The sequence below is a fragment of the Micromesistius poutassou genome (genome assembly GCF_964030765.1).
Source record: "Micromesistius poutassou genome assembly, chromosome: 17".
In the NCBI taxonomy this organism is placed as follows: domain Eukaryota; kingdom Metazoa; phylum Chordata; class Actinopteri; order Gadiformes; family Gadidae; genus Micromesistius; species Micromesistius poutassou.
Genome location: NC_140287.1, coordinates 3,282,870 through 3,304,683, shown reverse-complemented (window position 1 = coordinate 3,304,683; position 21,814 = coordinate 3,282,870). Strand labels below are relative to the sequence as shown.

General features: G+C 47.3%; 2 protein-coding genes across 2 annotated transcripts; both read left to right on the top strand.

Moving 5' to 3' along the window:
• Nucleotides 1-146: 146 nt before the first annotated feature.
• Nucleotides 147-13,053, top strand: nrde2 (NRDE-2, necessary for RNA interference, domain containing; the record flags this gene model as incomplete). Its single annotated transcript, XM_084481764.1, has 19 exons — nt 147-207; nt 779-875; nt 1,388-1,594; nt 1,763-1,903; nt 2,328-2,596; nt 2,983-3,209; nt 3,567-3,797; nt 4,522-4,711; nt 5,225-5,358; nt 5,785-5,905; nt 7,176-7,342; nt 7,602-7,758; nt 8,505-8,725; nt 9,163-9,670; nt 9,846-10,222; nt 10,328-10,467; nt 10,986-11,127; nt 11,619-11,690; nt 11,979-13,053. The coding sequence occupies 19 exons, from the start codon at nt 147-149 to the stop codon at nt 12,102-12,104; spliced, it is 3,588 nt and encodes a 1,195-aa protein (XP_084337890.1). The 3' UTR covers nt 12,105-13,053.
• A 985-nt stretch (nt 13,054-14,038) lies between these two features.
• Nucleotides 14,039-21,560, top strand: LOC311362526 (calmodulin-1). Its single transcript, XM_084482389.1, has 6 exons — nt 14,039-14,122; nt 18,397-18,427; nt 18,651-18,794; nt 18,884-18,990; nt 19,184-19,319; nt 19,622-21,560. The coding sequence occupies exons 1-6, from the start codon at nt 14,120-14,122 to the stop codon at nt 19,648-19,650; spliced, it is 450 nt and encodes a 149-aa protein (XP_084338515.1). The 5' UTR covers nt 14,039-14,119; the 3' UTR covers nt 19,651-21,560.
• Nucleotides 21,561-21,814: the final 254 nt, after the last annotated feature.

The following is a 21,814-nucleotide window of genomic DNA, read 5'->3' as shown; positions in this document are numbered from 1 at the left end:
TAAATATTTTTTTAATACATCAAAGTTATAATACAAATATTGGTGCTAAATAAACAATTCAAATCATTATTTAAATAACAGCCAAAACTGGACCATTTGATGACGCCATCTCCCTGCGCCATAACGCTGTTGATAACATCAACAACATGGCTCTGTTTCCAGCTTTCGCAGCAGTCACGGCCACAAACGTGGATGATTCTTCCAAAGGTTATTATCAACATGTTTACCGTCAACATATTTGCTATGGAAATCGTTTCCGTAAACAAAGCGACATTACCTAGCCTTTAAAGTCAGGAACGTCAGCTCCCCTAACACGTTAAGCACATGAGAGCTGAATGAGCAACATGTCGAACTTTATCGTTGCTCAACATTGAACTCACTTGTTGACCTTTTAATCGTATTCATTTTTAATCATCTTGAAATGGGCTTGATGGCATAAAAAACCGAACCGTTATACAATGTGTGAATGTACTGTCATGTGTAATGACGGAAAACTGCCCTCACTTAAAGATTACTCACCTCATGCAGGCAACAGCATAACCCCAATTTCATTCAATATGTTCATACTGTTATAGTCAAGGTTTCCCAGATATGAATAGACGTTTATTGTATTTTACAACAAACAAATGATAATCACAAATTGAAATTGTAGTCATATCACTAATATATCGGATACAATTAAGCTATTGTAGTACTCCGTTTATTCAGTGTTGTATGTGTCTGTGTCTTCCATCCTCTGACCATTTTCCTATTGTCCACATTGTGATATTATATTTAGACTGGTTGACCAATAAGAGCTTTCGAGCTGATGATGCGTTTGCTCTCAATGAACGGGCTTTAAAGGCCAGCAAAAGTCAGAACCAAGAAGAATCAAGGTAGGAAAATATGCTTATTGTCCAGTTGAAATCGAGTTCACTGTTTTCTCTTGTTAACTACTCTCTCTGGCTACTCTCCCTGATGAGGCTAATCATGAACTAAATATGAAACAATTCCATCTTACTGGGATAACCTTTTAATAAAGTTATTCTAAGTGTCTTCTTCAATATTCAAACATTTATCAGAATGTTGGCCTGATGGTTTCAAATAATCAGTTTGTTAGTATTTATTGGTGCTTCTCATCATCCCCGTCTTGTTGTACCATATTTTACATGGCCGTGAGATGTGATACAACTATATAAGTTCATTATTTTATCTAACAGCTCCCTTTTTTTTCTTTTTTTTACATAATTTCAATGCATTGATTGAATTGAAATTATGTAAAAAAAATTGAATTCAATTGAATTATTATTTGAATTCAATCAAATAATAATAATTGACTTTGCTTATTCACTCCCAATACACATTAGGTAACATGGTTTGGTTTTTACCTGTCCTTGTATCTTGACAGGGAGGTAAGTTCTGAGGAGGAGGAGGAGGAGGAGAAGAAGGGGGATGGGGATGGGGATGACAAGCCTCCCAAAAAGAAGAAAAAGAAGGAGAAGAAGAAAAAGAAGAAAAAACATAAGAAGAGGGACAGGAGCTCTTCAGTCAGTAGCGGGTCGGGCTCTGACACCGTTTATCCCAGTGACCTCAAGAGGGAGCAGGAGAGAGAAAGGTCCTGACACGCACACATGTGCACAGACACCTATTACAAACATGCACCTGCCCAATCATGCAGTGATGAGTGTGCTTTGCTACATGCATACATGCAGGTATGCGTGTATGCATTACTGTTTGAAGTCTATGTATGTGCGTAACACCGTGTGTTCTTCTGTACCTCCAGGGAAAAGGCTGCTCCGCTAGCCAGTCGTTTCTCCTGGCTGGACGACGTGCGTTCCCCCACTGAGCGCCCCTTCTGCGTTGACAACAAACCAGACCAAGCCAACTGGACCTACAAGTCCCTGTACAGGGGGGACGTGGCCAGGTAAACCTCTCACTGGTTGTCTCACTCACTTGGTATTATACAGCTTTATAGCGATTGCATGTGAATTGCAATCCCAAAAAATATATTAATTGACATCACAGATTCAGCTTATGAACCCAGTCCTCGAAATACCCAGGATTGTATGGGATTGGTCTGAACCATGTGATCGTAAAGATGCCCTTAGGTCTTCCGTTAGAAGGAACAGGCCTTTTGTTTCTTCCCCTGGCTGTTGCCAGCGTTATCTCAGATTTTAATCTAATCTAGTCTCCTAACACTACCCCCTTTTTTTATTTTAAGGTTTTTGGTAAAAAGAACGGCAACGATAAACAATAATAGCCCGTAGCCTTCTACTTTCAATGAACCCAAACACCACCGAAACACACTCCACTTCTCTAACTCTGTCATCTACGCGTCTGTGTTCCAGGTACAGACGGAAGGGCTCATCATCGCTGGGCCTGGACCCTCGCTTTCAGGGGATTACTTGGGAGGAGTCGGAGCAAAGTGCCAAAAAGAAGAAGAAAGCTGACGTCAAGAGGAGAAAGGCGGACCGATACTTCTCAAAAGATAGTCAGCAGCTGCTGAGATCCGAACCCGCTTTGCCTTCACTGCCCAGGATTGGAGCAGGCGATGATGCGCCCCGAGTTATCAACTTCATTACCCTGGCTGGTGAAGTAGTGAGCAGAGGAGAGATGGGTAGGATTTCATTTTGGATGTTTGGTCGTAAGCAATGTTGTGAACAAATATGTACAAAACAGGCCGACTGGGTATGGTTCCATTCTTAACTGATTACATAATGAAAAGCACTAACCAAAGAGAGTAACCAAACAATAAAATCCAAGGGAAAATCGCAAACCGGTTTATTAGAATCAACGAGTCAGGTCACATAGTGTCAGGTGACGTGCTAGATCACCTGGCACACATTCAACCAATCAGAAACCCTTTCAATAACCTGTGTTTCCCACAATGGTTCTCTGGTGTTCGGTGACCAAAAGCCAAGACAATCATTGGCCCACTCCAGGTTCTACATACGTACATATACTCCCCGATCTTATTCCCCGATCTTATTCCCCGTCCTCTAGCGGGGAGGGTGCTGACGTCGCCGGCGAACCCGCTGGGCGTGTACGACGCGGGCACGGCGCTGTGGGCCCAGGGGAAGGGGAAGCAGGAGCCCCCCGAGGACCAGAGCCAGGCCACGGCGGAGGACCAGAGGGTGGCCAGCCTGTCTGAGAAAACGGGGGATTTCAACAGGCGGCTGAGGGAAGAACCAGGAGACACACAGCTATGGATGGAGTTCATACGCTACCAGGTAGGGACCGCTTCGATTTGTATTGGACATTTGCAGTACTCCTCATAATCCTCGAAAATGGCAATAGGCCAATAAAGAATGGTGGGTGTGGAGGGTTGAGGTTTAGGACAGTTTTACGAGAGAGAGAGAGAGAGCTCAATACAGGCAAACCTAAATTACGCAGTGGTTTTACACAATATCTTTCGTATAAACGTATTATGTTTGTATTATTTATGGTAATTATGAGCTCTGGAGAAGACCTCTCTCTCTCTCTCTCTCTCTCTCTCTCTCTCTCTCTCTCTCTCTCTCTCTCTCTCTCTCTCTCTCTCTCTCCTCCCCTTTAATCCACGCCTCCTCCCTCCCTCCCTCCCTCCCCAGGACGAGCAGAGCGCGGCGGTGTTCGGCGGCGGCGGCGGCGGCGGCGGCGGCGAGGCGGACACGGCGGAGCGCCGGCGGGCGTCGTACCGCGCCGTGGTGGAGAAGAAGCTGAGCGTGGCGGAGCGGGCCGTGGCCTCCAACCCCTCCTGCGTGGCGCTGCAGCTGGAGCGGCTGCGCCTCTGCAGGGAGCTGTGGGAGCCGGCCGCCCTCGCCAAGGAGTGGAAGAAACTGGTAGGAGGGCAGAGGGAGACGCCGGTCGGTTTAGGCTTTACCGGAGGCCCACCCCCCCCCCCCCAGGGATGAACTGCCTCATTAGGCGCGTCTCAGGTCAAGCATGCGTTGCGTTGCCTCGCATAACATAGTGCGTTCTGGGATAAAAAAACGTCTGGTGAAATGCTGGCGATGACTTCCCTATGCGACGTGTCACATGGCTTTGAAAACTCGCGGGAGCTCCAGGGTAACTCCCTCCGTCTGCTTTTCTGTGCATATGGTCTCTAATAAATGCGGACATAAGACACTGCCCTCAACATATCAAAACGTTGCCCTGGTTGGTTGGAATTACCACGTGAGAAATGACATAACTCCTTTCAAAGAGGCGTGGCCTCTCCCAAACTATGCTTGTTCAAACTACGACGAGTGCACCTGTGTTCCGACTTGACGTGGTGGGAACTTGACGTGTTTCTGACTAGTGATGATGCAAATCATTAATAATATGCATATTATATGCAAACATATGCCAAGAAGAAATTATTGTCTGGCCGATGGGAACAGACATACAAGTTAATGCATACAATAATGGACTTCAACAACAACATTGTTGACAACAACAGCAATTATCAAATCATATAGCAGGTCTTTATCATCCATGATGAACCGTTTGTATGACGTATGTCTGTACCTACATGCACGTGTTTGTGTGCGTGGCTCTGAAGTGTCTGGTTTGACTGCTCCCCAGGTGTTCCTTCACCCCAACAGCCCCCCCTTGTGGCGGGAGTACCTGCTGTTCACCCAGAGCCACTTCAGCACCTTCACCGTGTCCAGGGTCAACGCCGCCTACGGGAAGTGTCTGAGCACGCTCAGTGCGGTGCAAGACGGCAGCATGGTGTCTCACCTGGCCATAGCAGGGACCGAGGACGAGATGTTAGGTAAAGTATTCAGCCACATGTTGACGTGATCGTTAACGTGGTCTAAAAACTTTAAATCTCCATAACATCACATCATCAATACATCACTACACAACTACCGAATATCCTGTGAAAATGTCAAATATCCTAGACATATCCTGGAGGGATGTATCCACTACACATCTACCGAATATCTTGTAAAGAATGGAAAGAAGAATGTATGGGTGCAGTCTGAACACCCCACCTTCTCATTAATACTCTGTTTGGTTTTAATACTGTTTTTCGGGGGGTTTTATATGACGGATATATTTTGTTCATATACTGTGGATATCTACATAACCATCTTCACATATTGTCTCCATGTGTATAGATACTCAGTGTTATAGAAGTGTGTGTGTGTGTGTGTGTGTGTGTGTGTGTGTGTGTGTGTGTGTGTGTGTGTGTGTGTGTGTGTGTGTGTGTGTGTGTGTGTGTGTGTGTGTGTGTGTGTGTGTGTGTGTGTTTCACGGGGCTCCCCTCTGTTCCGTCTCGCAGATCTGTTCATCCAGCAGTGTCACTTCCTGCGGCAGTGCGGTCACTCTGAGAAGGCCGTGTCACTCTTCCAGGCTATGATGGACTTCACCTTCTTCAAGCCGGACTCGGTTCGAGGACTGCCCACCAGGCAGCAGGTAGCCACCCCAACACTCTGCACTCACATCGGACCTCACTGTTATGAGGTGGTGTCAAACCCAATAGACTCACCCTCATTATGTTGTGGGTGAACCGTATAGACTCACCCTCATTATGTTGTTGGTGAACCCAGTAGGCCCACTAAGTGCTTTTAGCAAAGGCCGGTGACCTTAACATTTTTTTTATACAACTAGGCAATGCAAAGTACCAATCTTATCAATACTGAACCATTTTGATTTGTTTTTGTATGCTTTTATATGGTCAATAAATGATTGCTGTTATCGATATTATTTAGGAGGTCTTTGGCCGTGTCAAGACAAGAGTCTCCAGCATCCACATTGGGCTTCTCCTCACCTGTCAGAATGTGGCGTCCTCTAGTCCTCTGCAGTTCTGTTCTGATGCTGAGTGTGTGTTGGCGTGCGCAGGTGGAGTTCTTCGAGCCGTTCTGGGACAGCGGGGAGGCCAGGGTCGGTGAGGTGGGGGCCCGAGGCTGGAAGGCCTGGATGCTTCAACAGGAGCGAGGGGGCTGGCTCCAGCCCAGTGCAGGTGCGCACACACACGCACTAGCACACACACACACACACACACACACACACACACACACACACACACACACACACACACACACACACACACACACACACACACACACACACACACACACACACGCACGTGCACACACACACACACACAGTGTTGGGGTAGAAAAAAGTTATTTGTTACTTTCATCATTCATTTACTCGTTACTGCATTTGAAAAGTAACTTCACTACTTATTACTTTACTTTCAATAAAAATACATAAAAATAAAGGTCACTTTATCCCCTACAATTAAAACAGAAATGCACTTAAGCCGCAGTGACACATGCTGTTACTTTATGCGATGGTCCAAAGGCTGAATGAACCTGTTCTATTTCGCAAGCTATGACATTGTGTCTTCCTCTCACCCTCTTGCAGGCAAGAGCAGCCTTCTCACGTTTAAAAAATGCTGTCTATCCAGTGCACCGTCATTCCTAAGTAACTTGTTGTTGTTGTTATTGGCGGACCAAATGTCTGCGGTGGTGGACACATGATCCAGGGACTCAAAAGTTATTTTGAGCTTTGATTCCATGTCGGAATAACACTTGTCCAGGTAATGGGATAATGTTTTCCTGTCGGATGTTGGCTTGCACATCGCAGGTTGAAAGTTGAAAGACTCCTGTCGCCTGGGCATAGAGTGCATTTGACTCGAATATTTTTGTCCTTTCAAGTTATAAACTGAAAGTAATTGCCAGTGGCCGAAACCCCCTGTCTCCGTCTCCGTCTCTATCTCCATTTCCCTCTCTCCTTCGCACCAGCAGCTACGTCACTCAAATCGATCGCTATGGCAATGTGCCGAGGCAAGCAGCACACACACAGGCAGCACACACACAGACAGCACGCATGCACGCACCACTTAAACAGATGAACTGAATGAAGAACGCAGGAACGCGCATTCCTATAGTCTAGTAAAGTAGTGTAGTTGCCAATATTTTTAGTGTAATGTGTTACTTTACTTCGTTACCCAAAAAAGTAATATTGTTACTGTAATCTGTTACTTTGTAACTCATTACCCCCAACACTGCGCGCACGCACACACACACTCACACACACACACACACACACACACACACACACACACACACACACACACACACACACACACACACACACACACACACACACACACACAATGTAAATATAAACTAAAGAGGTAACCCCATCTAAATATATTAGTGTTTGTGTTTGATCACATCTGTTTGTCTTCATGTGTCCTCTTTCTTCTTCTTCTTCTTCAGAGGATGACGAAGACGAGGAAGAGGAGGAGGATGAGCTGAAGGATCGAGGCCGACCCAGGTGGGAGCTCTGGCTGAATGTGGAGTCTTCCAGGGAGGCAGCTCATTGGCTGCCCTGGAGGCCAGACAAGGGCCAATCAGTGGAGGACTGCGAGGACCCAGACAGACAGGTTAGCGGGGCTGACCTTAAGATGCATCATCAAAGGTTTTATGTAAACGTTAAAAAAGAATCAACCCAAAATGTTGGTTTTTTTGCTCAAAAATGATTGTTCCCATACTGTTCTTACTCTTCTTTGAACACCAGTGAATTAGAAAATTGAATTGTCATTAAAACGCTTATTCCACTTGCCGTTCAAGGAGTTACTCTACATAAAAGACCCCATTGTAGTTGAATCCCCTCCCTCTCCTGGTCTCTCCATCCACCCCCAGGTGCTGTTTGACGACATCGGGCCCTCGTTGATCCAGCTCGCCTCCCCAGAGCTCCAGCGCCGTCTGCTCCTCTCCTTCCTGTCCTTCATGGGGATGCCGGTGGACTCTCCCTATCAGAGCAGCCTGCTGCTGGAGGACCTCACGCTGCTCACACAGGGTAACAGAAAGTCCCCTTTAGTCACTTGAACCCAAAGGAGGGTTGTTCTGGTGGCTTCCCAATCACTAAAGGGCTGATTATGGTCCCACGTTCACACAACGCAAGGGGGTTACGGACCCCTTACGTCCTTGCGGACCCTCCTTGCGTCCACCGCAAGGGCCTGACGTGCGCCTCCCGAAAATTGTAACCTTCCATTGAGGAGATTGGTCCGCTCACTAAAACCCGACGCAGAACCAAAGCAGGTTCACGACTGCATCGAAGCGTCTGCGGGGTCATTGTGTCGCGTGAACGTGGGACCATAATCAGCCCTTAAGTGTCAATGGAGGTCCCTCAAAAGGTCAACATTGGGGGCCAAGGAGAGAGATGAGGGGTAATAGTGGGCTCATTGGAAACAGAAAGATGGGGAGCTTACATGCAGACACATCTTCACAAACGGGGACTAAATGGCTGCCTTGGTACTGACTTATTCATTCATTTGTTGTTTGCTTAAAGTGTATGGGATGACAAGAAGGGTGTGCGTATGCGTGTGTCTGTGTGTGTATGTCATGATACTGTATCCAGCCTTCACCATAAATGTTTTCATGTAACATGGATGTACATGTATATGTTGCGTTGCACTCTTTGGACATTCGCCAGTTATGTCATTTTAGGACTAGACTATTGTGGCTGAGCAGTTTGTCATCCAACCAGATGAATCAAACAAACCATAACCCACCAGCTCCTTCCCAATGTCCGTCTCCCCCCAGGCACCGACCCACAGCGCCCTCTGAGCGGCCACGACCTCCAGAACACGGGGGTCCCCTCGGTGGGCCACATGAACACGCTGCAGGGCTCAAGGAAGTGGGCGGGGCTCGGGAAGCAAGGGGAAGAGTTCCTCACCAACGCCTTCCACTTGCTCCTCCCACACCTGGCCACGCCCCACCGAGCGGCCCTGTCCCTCTGCTGGATTCGCTATGAGAAACTCAAGGTAGGACGCCGGGCGAACCCGTTATCGCACTGCTATCGCACTGTTATCGTACGTTGATCGTCGTTGACCTTTTGCCTTGCGTGATTAGATGGAATCACCCTTGTTAACGTGCGATAACATGGCGAAAGGCTCTGGGTTGTGTGTACTGGAGGAGATAATATGGCCCGACAGGAAGTGCGGCACTTTTCAAATATTATCATGGAGATGTCTTTATCACAGTAATATATATTTTTATATATGTGAAATACAAAGGGGCATCGGCAGAAAATTGGCACAAAGTCCAAATCATCATCAAGTCTCATCCATCTCGGGACAAAACAAAAGCTTGAACAAGAGGAGTTTAATACTAGTAATACTCGCCGTGGGTTTATGTGTGTGTGTATGAACACGTGCGGTGTGTGTGTGTGTGTGCGCGCGCGCGCGTGTGTCCCTGTCAGGTCCTGCGCTGCCTCGGCGGCGGCGGCGGCGGCAGCAAGAAGCGCCTGCGCTCGCAGGGCAAGAGCAGCAAGCGTGTGGCCAAGAGGCTGCTGAAGGAGCCCGACAACCGCTCGGCCCTGGCACTGTGGCGGGAGTACGGCCACCTGGAGTGGCTGCTGGGCAACGCCGGCGACGCCCGCAAGGTGTTCTCCGCCGCCACCGCCATGGGAGGAGCCAAGGGCCTGGGCTGCCCCGCCCTCTGCGACCTCTGCCTGCTGTGGGCCCAGCTGGAGTGCGAGGAGCGCGCCGGGGGGGAGGGGAGGAAGGGCGGCCCCGCGGACGTGACCTCCTCGCCGGCCGTGGGCGTCCTCACCCGGCTGGCGGAGGGCACGGCCGCCTCCTCCTCGGATGCCCCGGCCCCGACCCCGGTGGCGGTGCTGAAGGCCAGGAGGTCGTATGAGCAGGCCCTGACGGAGCGCCTGTCGGCCCTGGAGAAAGACCTCCGGAAGTGGGGAGAGAGCAAGAAAGGTGGGTCGCCTGTGAGCCGCCCCTTTGTGCCGGAGGAATGTGAACAAAGTTGTTGTGTACGTTGTTCCAATGCCTATTTGTGATCAAAGAGGACAATGAGGAAATTGCAGAACACCGAAGTGAGAGTACTTTTCAATTTGTGTTTATTTAATGTTTATGTTTTGATTTATTCTAGGAGACGGACCGAAGCTAAGGGGCCTGGTGGGCTGCTACGCTTTGTACCAGCATCTGACGGTCGGCGTGCAGGCGGCCAACGCCGTCTACAGCCAGGCCCGGGAGGGCATGGAGGGGCTCCACCGGGCGCTGACACCGGGCTCTGATCCACACCCCGACGCCAGCAGCGGGGGTCCGGGCGCCGCCGGCACAGAGGCTCGCACACTCTGCGCCAAGAGGCTGGCGTTTGAGTGCGAGGCGTTGGCCGTTCAGCAGACGGCGCTGCTGAGGTACCACCTCAGCACCAGCGTGTTTCCCCTGGCGACGCTGAGACACGCCCTCACCTCGTCGCTCTCCGCGTGGCCCCAGAGCGCCCCCCTCTGGACCGTGTACCTACAGGTACAGTCGGGCGCCACGCTTTATTCCAAGTGTTTAGTTCCAAAACGAGTGTAATACACAAATAACAGCACGCGGCGTGTGTGTGTGTGTGTGTTCGTCATTCAGGTGGAGAACCGGTATCACAGCGCGGGGCGGGCACGCCGCTTCTTTCACTCAGTGACCCGGGAATGCAAGGACATCGTGCCACGCCTCTTTGCCATTGTTGCCGAGCAACAAAGGAAGCAGCTGGTAGACGCTGCCCAGCGGTGAGAGCAGCTGCGGTCCGTGTGTCATCTATCTGTGAGACTAGTGTTTCAGAGGTATTGTTTTTTTGGCAGCATATAAGAGGATCTGCACGGGGGAACCCTCAGGTAGGGATTTTCCTACAAAAAACATTAATGTGACCAACAAGATGTGGTACACTACACACTATTGGGAACATCGAGACGTCAGATCAGGAGGTAAAGAGAAAGAGAGCGAAGATGTGGAGTCAAGGCAAGGACGGTATTACGACTCTGTCGTGGAGTACTTAATGTTATATTGAACATCAAGTCACTAATCACATAATGATAAGGGACGATGAGTGGATTCACTATTTGTTGTTAAATGTGCTTCCCAGCTCTCCTAATGTCAAAGCCAGACACAACCAGGTGGAAAAAAAATGCTTGTTTTCAGTCGAGTTGGCCCAGTTTTAAAAGCCCTTGCAATTGCAGCATTACGAATGTTCCCATCTGGGTGTGAATGTTATACTCTATTTATTTATCTTTCAATTGTCTGCCTGCAGGTCTGAAACTCATGATGCTGCTCTACCCATCTTGCCGGAAAATGGCCTTGGCAACCGTATCCGGGGCCTGTTTGGAAACGCCCTTCTTAGTGAGACGGGAGCCCACTGTCCTCTACTCTGGCGGATGTATATGCACTTCCTGGTGAGGCAGGAAGCCGGGGAAACCAACACAATGTCTACTATTGGCAGCAAGTGTCTCAGGAGGTAGAGGGGGTTGGCTGGTAACCGGAAGGTTGCTGGTTCGACCCCCGGCTCCTCCTCGCCGAGGTCTCCCTGAGCGAGACGCCACCTCACCCTGACTGCCCCTGACTGCTCCTGACGAGCTGGCTGTCGCCTAGCATAGCTCCGCCGTCGGTGTGTGAATGAGTGCATGAATGGGTGAATGTTAGGCAATATTGTAAAGCGCTTTGAGTGGCCACTGGTTAGAATAGCACGATAAGAATGCAGTCCATTTACAATTTACTATGTACCAGTAACACTCAAATGACTGAGAGCTAAAATATGGTTGATGACTTCAAAATCTACTGCTATTTGTTAGGGAACACATTTCTAGTCTAGTCTAGGGGGGGTATGGTGTATGATGTATGATGCGCATAGGCCTAAATGTACATGTTTCTGTATGTATGCCTGCAGGTATCAGAAGGTAAGGTGGACAATGCCAAAGCCATCTTCTACAAAGCCCTGCAGAACGTTCCCTGGTCTAAGGTGACACACACACACACACACACACACACACACACACACACACACACACACACTTTACAGATTATAGATGCTGCCTAGATTCTTAGCTCTCTATATTTGTATGCGACTATTGATACTCACTATGTATGACTACTTTGCTTGAATACCGTATGAGTGCTGCTTTGTGTCTATGTGTAGCGTACAGGTTTGCTGTTGTGCATGGCATGCATATACATCCATTTACTGTACATATACTTTGTGAGGGCATTCAGTCGTTCTTGCTCATGAATGTGTTTGTGTTGTGACCAGGGTTTGTACATGGACGCAGTGCAGCTGTTCCCGGGACACCTACAGGAGTTTGTGGACCTCATGACGGAGAAGGAACTGCGTCTCAGACTGCCCCTAGAGGAGTTGGATATACTGCTTGAAGATTGAAAGAACAAGCAGACGTTCATGTGGGGAAAAAAAAGTATTCTTAGTAATTCTTAAAAATGATTGATGAAAAAGGTTTTTTATGTATATAGGTACATCAAATATACTTTTTGAGAATTGCATTGTTTTTTTTAGAACTGGTGGTTTTTTTTGTACATTAGTTCTGTTACTTAAATAATGTTATATGGTATAGCTTCCATGAAATAAACATGAGATTAAAACAGACTGTCAAATACATTTATAAAAAAATAAAACCCAACAAAAAAGAAGATACACAAAGCAGAATGATATTTCAAATACATATTATAAATACATTTTAAACGCCAATTATTCGACTTTTAAGTAACAGGTACGCTGTTTGAGGTGATGTCCCTCCCACTTGTGAAGTAGGCTGTCATAATATGTGTCAATCACTTTAAATACGAACAGACGGAGTCGTCTGGAAATAAAGTATTAGTCATGTATTATTATAATCAGGCAAATCTCGTTATGAAGTATCCGTCCACTCATCTGGCTCATCATTTACATAGCGCCATGGCTTGACGCATTGCAGATCCTGCGTAGCCAATCTTGTGCGGCTGTACAGTGTGTAGAATATTGCAGGTCTACTCTATCCAATCAGCAAGCTCGTCTCAAAATGAATTGCACTTCCCTATAACAGAGTCGAAATGAGAAGCCGGTCGGGAAAAGCCGACTGTGTATCCTTCCGCTTCCATAAAGGTCTGCAGCGCGGCCGCCGCTGCTCTGATCGCCTAGAATAAAATCTGTAACCTCCTGGGTGACTGTGGTGTTTATCTATGTCCCCCCAGGCAACAAACATAATTGTTGCGCATATTTGTTAACAATGTGTGTTAGCAGTGCAAATACGTGTCTTATTTGAGTTTTTGTTAGGGGTGTTCTGTAGTTAGTAACACTAGCTGCATTTTTAGATGAACATACACGGGAAAAAAGTTATCGTTGTAGGCCTAATCGAATTTTTTGAAATTAAGTAAAATCTGAGTTTAAGATCAAACCTATTTGATGTGGCCTCTTTTACATTGAGGCCAGAACTCAATCTACTTCGATTCGTATTTTCATGTGTTTATGTAATTAATATAAATATAGAAATGCTTAGGCCTATATTTGTTTGCAGGTAAAATAGATGCATTTGTTATATAATAAAATGTGTGAATGTGCTGTTTTTTCCACTTTCTATTGAGTTAATTTATGATCTTTGCATGATTCTATTTTCTCTTCCGTGGTATTACCTACCTACATGAAGTGCAGATGTATGAGTATGTGGCCTTATACCTGCATGTTTGTGAGTACAACCACAGAAATGTGTTGGTATGGCAGACAATATCAGGCATTAGGGAACGAGGTCGTTGCTTGTCACTTTACAATTCTGAATTCAGATTAATTGCTTGGCGTTGAAATGTCCCGCAGTGGCCCCAACACAGAAAACAAATCAAGCACTAAATTGACAGGGATTTCTTTTTAGACAGGGACAGGGATGACATAATTTGTTGTAAATAATACAGTTTAAGGGAAACCATTTGTGTCAGGATTGTTTGTTTATTTTTTACTTAAAATAGTAAATTAACTCAAATGTTTGTCGTGGATAGCCTCTGTTGCCTATTGTTCGCTATTTTCACGACAATAAATGCATCTTACTGTAGCTGAATTGGAACATTACACACATTCTTTTGGACTTTAAATACTTTAAATATTGTGTCAGTTGTTTTCGCTTTTAAGGAAATGCCTTAGAAAAGAGTTTGGGAACTAACATTAACTAACATTATATTTTTTGTTTAAGCGTGTGCGGAGGCGATTGCTTTCTTGGAAAAAAAAAAGTTTTCCAGCACCTAGAAAAGAAGGAGATGCGGGAGTCAGCGACCTGGGCACTTTTCATCTGTGCGGAGGAATACACGAATGCTGGAGTCGTGGTTCGCCCCTAACCCAGCCTTGCAGCTCAGTGGCGACCGTCCATTTCCTCTACGCCTAGCATTAGCCAACAAGCACTACCTGCGCAAACAGACATGGTGAGTGTTCCTTCGACCGTTTTGGAGATATGCATTTTTGTGTAATCATTCTTAAATCCGCAATATATTCCTGCATTTGACAGGCTTTCGGTTCCAGCTCAGAATACTAAATTCATTCGGTCACAGAGGCTGTGTGTGTGAGATTGATCCAGTCAAGATGTTAGCTAGCTAGCAACTATGAAACATGGGCGGGTAGGCGTAGCGAACCGGGGTGTAATCGTGTTTCTGTGACTAGCTCGATCGCTCTTAAATAGCCATCCCTACCTGTACCCTAGTCGTTTTGCATTTTGTTACATTATATATCGACAGATTGAGCAATGCCTGTTACAAATGTAAGTAGGGTTGGTTTTGCTAACGGCGAGCCGGCGGCCAGCTAATGTTAGTAGCCCCAAAGCAAGACGTACCATTGGCCGTGATCTGGCATAGTCTGAGGTCTGCACAGTCTGAGGCAGTATGAGGTCTCTATAGTATGAGGTATGCACAGTATGAGGTCTGTACAGTATGAGGCAATATGAGGTCCGTACAGTCTGAGGTCCGTACAGTCTGAGGTCTGCACACTATATGAGGTCCGCACACTATGAGGTCCGCACACTATGAGGTCCGCACTCTATGAGGTCTGCACATGGAGAAAACGGGGCATGATGCTGCAATTCACCTTAATTTACCAGCGCAAAACTTGGCTTGATAATCAGATAAACATATTTTTACATTGCGTCAACACACCCGACACATCGCCAATCCCCCATGAATGCCAGATTCTCAACATGTTGATGGTAGATTTGGATTGTTATCAGGTATGCTGGTAGTTCTGTCTTCTGTCTCGCCTTTATCTATTGTTCAGAAGAGAAGCCAAACCATCCTCCACTGTGTTATCAGTGACCATCCCGATAGTTACAACTAACAGGAAACTTGTTAGTTGCGTCCAGATAACATCCACAATGACCCAGGATTAAATAATCATTGATGTAATCAAAGGGCGGTTTACTTGCAGAATCAAGGGTGCGTTACTGGGAACTGACTTTATGACGTGTACGTTCATCTGCGATAGGAGGATTACTTTTATTTTGCTTTGTTTCATGTGAAGACCCACTAAATTAATTGTTCGATTTTACTTAAATGTTGGTCTGATGACTACTTCTTGCAGGAACAAGTAGTCATTATTTCTACTATTGCTTCTGCTCACCTATATGCAAAATAGGGGTGGACAGATCAGTGATGTTTTGACATGTGCCTGTTACATGTTAGACCTGTAATCCCCAAGAAACAAGCTGTATGCTTGAGTCTTGGCTAGTTGAGTCTTGAGTCTGAAAGGGAGCAGTATATGCATACACTACTGCATCCACATCAGTTTAGGTAATGCAGACTGTTGTATCAGTCTCCATAATTCACTACTGCATGGATAAATAGGCAGGAGTATATTCCTATCTATATCCACCTCAAGGTTTGTAACTACGTATTTGCATCAAAGGAGACTTAATGGGATTTTTGTAGCTCATGGGAATTCACATCAAAAAACATGTTGCTTAGCAATATTATGCACTAAGTGACCCGCAGTGGTTGTTTTGTTGTAAAATCAGGGAGCGCTAACAAAAATCACAGAGGCCAATGCTGTGCTTGGTAGACTTGAAGAAGTAAGTTTTTAGATAATTGGTTAACATGACATTTAAGCAAAGATATTTGGCTACTTGGACCAAATAAGCCAGCAATGGGCCAGGCCTTGAGTACAATTGGAACCGGTCTACAGTCCAACAGTTCCAATTAAACACAAGGGCGGTTTGTTTGGGCCACACACGAGATTGATTGCTGCATTCACCAGTGCCAAACAGAACCATAGCAGAGGTTCAACCGTACCAGGGTGGGATTAAAAACAGAGAGCGCCCAAGGCACCTCACCTGGGATCTGTAATTGCGTGTTTGACCATGGATTTTCAGGGACAAGTATAACTTGGTTTCCGAAAATAAAGGGGTTGCCTTTTGATGAAGGGAAACTTCTATATTCGGATCTGTTCTGGGTGGAGCCTCATGTTAAACAGACACATTGTAGAGGACTACAGTGCTATATTGAAGGGAAACCAGCGGAAAGAGAAGATGAGCTAGTGAAGCCAGAGAATAATATTCACTCCTTTTCTCCACTACTTGTAGTTTTGCACTGGTTCAACAGTGTGTTGTCTAGCATAGTTGGAACACAAAGCAGGCTATGGGCTCACCAGCCTTAAGACATCTTACTGGTCAACCTACAGACCATTCCTAAAGTGGGTTCTAATCATTGCAAAATCAAAATTTCTCTTTAGGGTTTTCAGCTTGCTTGTTAACCCCGGATTCTGTGTTATTCGTGTTGAATTTCAATCAGTATTTAATAATTCAAATGGTCTTTACTCGAACTATAGAATGCCTGCAGGCACCCTTCGTACACAATCATCTAGAATCGATTCTCTCCAGCCCCATTAAAGTTAGTTCATTAGTTCCCTATTGGCACGCCATTTGCACTGGTTGTCAAAAACGTCCACGGCAGATATTATTGTTGGCACACACACACCTTGGGAGGAGGGGGTGAGCGATGGGCTTAGCCAAGCCAGCTGAGACTATACCCTTCTGACCCATGCTGCCCCCGGCAGGGTTCAGATGACCGCTGTATGGCTGCTGCCAACTGATCCCCTCCTCCCCCTTGGAGATGGAACTCTAACTAGAAGTTGACAGGCCACTGTTCTTCACATGCTGTTCTTAAATCAACTCCCCCGTGTGAGTGACGGGACCTCCCCCGGCTTGGCCCCGGTCTTTCAACACAGAAATCTGGCACTTCCAACAGGCCGTGTCAAAGGCTGCTAAACGATACCCGATACCCTATGAGGACGGACACTGCAAAAGAGTGGGCAGACCTCTCACTTAGTCCGTCCGTCTATGAGGGGCGACGGGGCAGACAGCTCAGCTTCTCGCTGTCACCCTGTCAAACAGATGCTCGTTCTCGCCCACGTTGCCAAGGGCGAAGTAGAGGAGGTTCCCTCGGCGGCTGAAGCACACAACCCAGATGGCCAACGTCTGGTCACGTACCCTCGACATGCTGGGAGGAGGAGGGAGCGACAGAGACACTGGCGGCAATTAGGCAGAGAGATTCAGTAGGAGACAGAAGGGACGTACCACCAGCAGGAGACCCGGTCTTCAATCATCCACCTTGAAGACGACGGGGACAGCGGCGAGTGCGTGGAATATAGATGTTTCCACGTTCGTTCATCCGTCCCTGATGCTGGCCGCACATCGGGTTCTGAAATTGACCTTTCCTTTGGATTGACTGGGCTCTACCGGCATCAGATATCCACTTAACCATCCCCATTGCATAAATAACAATATGCAAATGCTGACTTCTGCCCAACGGTCTCTCTGAAGAAGCCGAGCCGAGCCTGTCCGTCTGTTGTGCAGACACGTGTCGTTCTTTCAGCCGCGCAAACCTACTTGTCGGCCCGTTGCTCCTCGTCCTCTGCGGCCCAATGCTGCCCAAGAAGGCGGTCATGTACCCGGGCGGCGGCAGCCTGGTGAGCCTGGCGTCCATGTACGAGCTGCTGGACGAACAGCAGTACTTCTACACCACGCTCATCCGCCAGCAGGAACGCAACTACAGGGCCTTCCTGCAGATGCTGGCCAACCGCATGGACGGCCGCATGGACGGCCTGGTGAAGGAGCTCCACGACCTGCGCAGCAGCCTGCAGGGGGTCCGCTCCGAGCTGCTGGAGGTGCGCAAGCAGGGGGCGCAGAACGCCAAGCGAGCAGAGTGCCTCGCCGAGGGCCTGGTGACGGCGCGGAAGGCGCTGGACGGGCCGAGCGTCGGCGCCAGCGCGCCCAAAAGTGTGACGGGCAAGGGCGGAGGCGTGGGTCCCAAGCCCCAGGGAGGAGCCGGGGCTCGGGTGCTGAGGCTGGACGGGGGGGCAGCCCGGAAGGGGGGACGCGACGGAGGAAGGGCCAAAGGTCCAGAACCAAAAGCCATGAGGCTCATAGCTGATTTGACAGACATCTGCTTTGAGAACTTACAGGTGCATCCCATTGTCGTTAGCGTTAGACGGAGACGCAAAGTCAGGACTCTGGTTGTAACGCGGATCAGTGTCGCTATGATCTCCAGGTTGTGATCTGGTTCCTTGGTGTGCGGTTGTGTCCTAGTACACAAAGTTGGTCTTTTAACTGTTAGCACCTGGCTAGTGAACAAGAAGCGTTGTTTATTTCTGGAGCTTATTGCACGTGTTAAATAATTCAAGGAGAATAAATGCGTTTGTTTTTCTCTCACTCCAGGCTGACCAACTAACAGAAGAGCAGATTGCTGGTAAGACGTCACTCTGGCACACACGGCCCATTATGGATCCAATTTACCCTAATATGGAATTAGAGTAGATTGGAATACTGGAATATTCCAAGAGACTGGAATAGTTTGTCTTCTAGTCACTCGCTGCTCCTGCGCACTGGTCCGCTCTGACCAGCCCATCATTCACCCCCTTTCTCCCCTCCTCCCTCCCTCCCTCCCTCCCTCCCCCCCTCCCTCCCTCCAGAGTTCAAGGAGGCCTTCTCCCTGTTCGATAAGGACGGCGACGGCACCATCACCACCAAGGAGCTGGGCACCGTCATGCGCTCCCTGGGTCAGAACCCCACCGAGGCCGAGCTGCAGGACATGATCAACGAGGTGGACGCTGACGGTACGACACGCCCACCCTGCACCCACCTGTCCGTCAGAGGGGAGGCGCCGGGATTAACCCCGTGACTCACTGTACTCGTGTATCAACAGGCAACGGCACCATCGACTTCCCAGAGTTCCTGACCATGATGGCGAGGAAGATGAAGGACACAGACAGCGAGGAGGAGATCAGGGAGGCCTTCCGGGTGTTTGACAAGGTGTGTGTGTGTGTGTGGGGGTGTGTGTGTCCTAAGTTTGCGTTATGGGCATTGGGATTTTATATTCACCGGTCATCAGGTAAGGCTGATTGGAAAAAAAAAAAAAAAAACGGTATCGGCCCTAAAAAATCCATATGGGTGGATCCCTAGTCTGTATGTGTGACACTACCATCCTCCGCCCCCCCCCCCCCAGGACGGCAACGGCTACATCAGCGCCGCGGAGCTGCGTCACGTGATGACCAACCTGGGCGAGAAGCTGACTGACGAGGAGGTGGATGAGATGATCAGGGAAGCTGACATCGACGGGGACGGACAAGTCAACTATGAAGGTGCCACACTGCAGCATACACTTCAGTCCGTTGCTCCATTAGCACCGCCGCGTGACCGCCGCCTTTGACTGCACTGTGTTCCGAGCGCATGGGGTTAGGGTTATGTCTTAATGGGCTTGGAGCATCCTGTTCCAGTTGAAACGTGTTCCTTCTGGCTTAACCCATGTTTTAAATATTGATCTATGGAACATTTGTTTCGATATTTATGATGTGGAAATCGAGTAATCCCGGTGCCAAGTATTGGAGCCGAAGTCATGACTTTGAGCTCTAACTTGCTGTTCTCATTTTGTTTGTTTCTGCAGAGTTTGTCCAGATGATGACCGCCAAATGAGCTGTCCCTCTTTTGAAGACAAAGAATCAGTCAAATGTTTCACTTACCTCTTATTGCAAAAATCTACATTTATTCATACTGTTTCTGTATAGAAAACTTAAAACTGAATGTTGGAAAACTGAAAATTCTGTCCATATAAGCAAGAAAAAAAGTAAAACAAACAAAAAACATAGAGCCTAGGCCCCTCCCCTTCCAGTGGACCACCATTGGACCTTTATTTCAGAAGAAAAAGGTGATTTTGCAAGTTAAGAAAGTCGGTGTATGTTGAAGTTCAACCTATGGAATCAACCTAAGAAATAGAACTTGAAGAATTTGACTGAAAACACACCCAAAGGTTGCGTTGAGCAAGTGACTTTCTTAACTTGCTAAATGATCTTTTAAATTGACAAACATTTCTGTAATTCATGGCACCATTCAAACGGGATCACAATGAGTTGTCCCTCGCTGTTGACTACCGTTAGCAATTCTTTCCAAAAGAGCGTCCAATGGGGCACAGCGGAAGGGCGGGACTTAGGCTATCTATTTGCATGTACCAGCTTGTATTCCCTCCCCCTCCCCCCCCCCACCCCAGTGCCGAGCAGCCCAATCAGATTCTTTCACACGTTAGCCAAGCAGCCTATCAGCAGCCAGCTAGTTTGCCGCCAGCTCCTCTGCTTTCCGGTTCCATCCACGCGACGTCATTATGATTTATCTGGGCTGGCCAATCGCCTTTCCTTCTATTCCTGTTTCTTTTTTCTATTTCTTCATGCATGCAGCTTTACGACGGGTCATGGCATAGAAAGCCCAGTGATGGGACGACTGTTGGAAGGCCTCACGGGGGAGAGCGAGGGAGTCTGTGGGCGAAGGGGGGGACGGGACGTTTGAGGCTTTGCAGGGGATTAGACGGTTGCAAATGAACCAGGGGAACCTTTTGCAGTTTGCTTACCTACACGAACCAAGCGACGACAGAGATATTTTTAAGAAAAAAAAAAAAAATGACAAGGAAAATAAGAATAAAAAAATATATACATTTTAGATTGTGTTTTTGGCATGTCTGAATAATCGCTTTACTCTAATGTGTTTACCTGTTTGGGGGGTGGGTGGGTGTCTAGACTGTAAGAGAGGGCCAGGAATACTTGAAGGTGATGATACGGGAGCAACTTTTGAGAAAATAAGAGACAGAGACAGAGATCGGTAACTGGGGTCAAGGTAAATAATTCAGAATCATGCGTCCGAATGGCATGGTGAACCAAAAAGAAAGGCTCAAAGTAGTACCATGGCTTTGTTTCCTGGACGTAGCGCCTAGCTCTACTTGCTCACACAAGAGCGGGGCAATATTGTTAATCAATATATGATGCCTAAATACCTCTTGATAATTTAGCGGCATTTTGTTTTTTAGCATCTTTTACATTCTTTGGACAACTTCATTTTTAATGTGCATATGATTCCTGAGCTAAAATGGATTTATTCATTTGTCGTTTGTTCAGTCAAACTTTACTTTAAACTATTACCTATACGAAGATTACTGTAGGACTAATGCAACCTACATCTGGTCTATATCACAAATCTAAATCCCAGATGAGATCTGATCCCATCCCTTATTATTCCTCTGGGATGAATAAAGAACATCTTTCACCACATCCCTATATTGCCCAGCTCTGCCTCAAACCTTGCTCTGGGTATCATGTTTGGGGGTCGTTTGCTTCTGTTTGGTGAGGGTCGGTGCTTTTGCAGCATTTCTATCTAGTGTCCGTGTGTGTGTGTGTGTGTGTGCGTGAGTGAGTGTGTGCGCATGTGTGGGGGGATGCCTGTGAAAGTGGATGCGGCAAAGCCTGTCCCAGTCCAACTGTTCTGTTCAGTTGATCTGCATTCCAAGTTGTACATGCTAGTCTTTACATTTTGTTTTTCCAATAAAACACCATGAACTTAAATACACTGGTCTTTGTTTAGTGTGTTGACGGACTAACAGTACGACGCTGTTCCCATCAGCTTCATTTAACTCCATTTTATACCTTCTCCATGAGCAGTTTCTTGTCTCAATGTCAACAACTAGTGCGAACAGGTTTCCTGAGGACTGTCAAAAAAATAAATAAAGCTCCACTTTCAGATAAGGGGTTGCTAGGCAACAGAGCTGGATGGATGAGGAGAGGGAGGAGCTGCTGAGTGAGTTATGGTTTTGGTTGGA

Coding starts and splice junctions, on each gene's coding strand:
- LOC311362526 (XM_084482389.1), top strand. Junction 18,795..18,883: donor CAACGAGGTGGACGCTGACG/GTACGACACGCC, acceptor GTGTATCAACAG/GCAACGGCACCATCGACTTC. Junction 18,991..19,183: donor CCTTCCGGGTGTTTGACAAG/GTGTGTGTGTGT, acceptor CCCCCCCCCCAG/GACGGCAACGGCTACATCAG.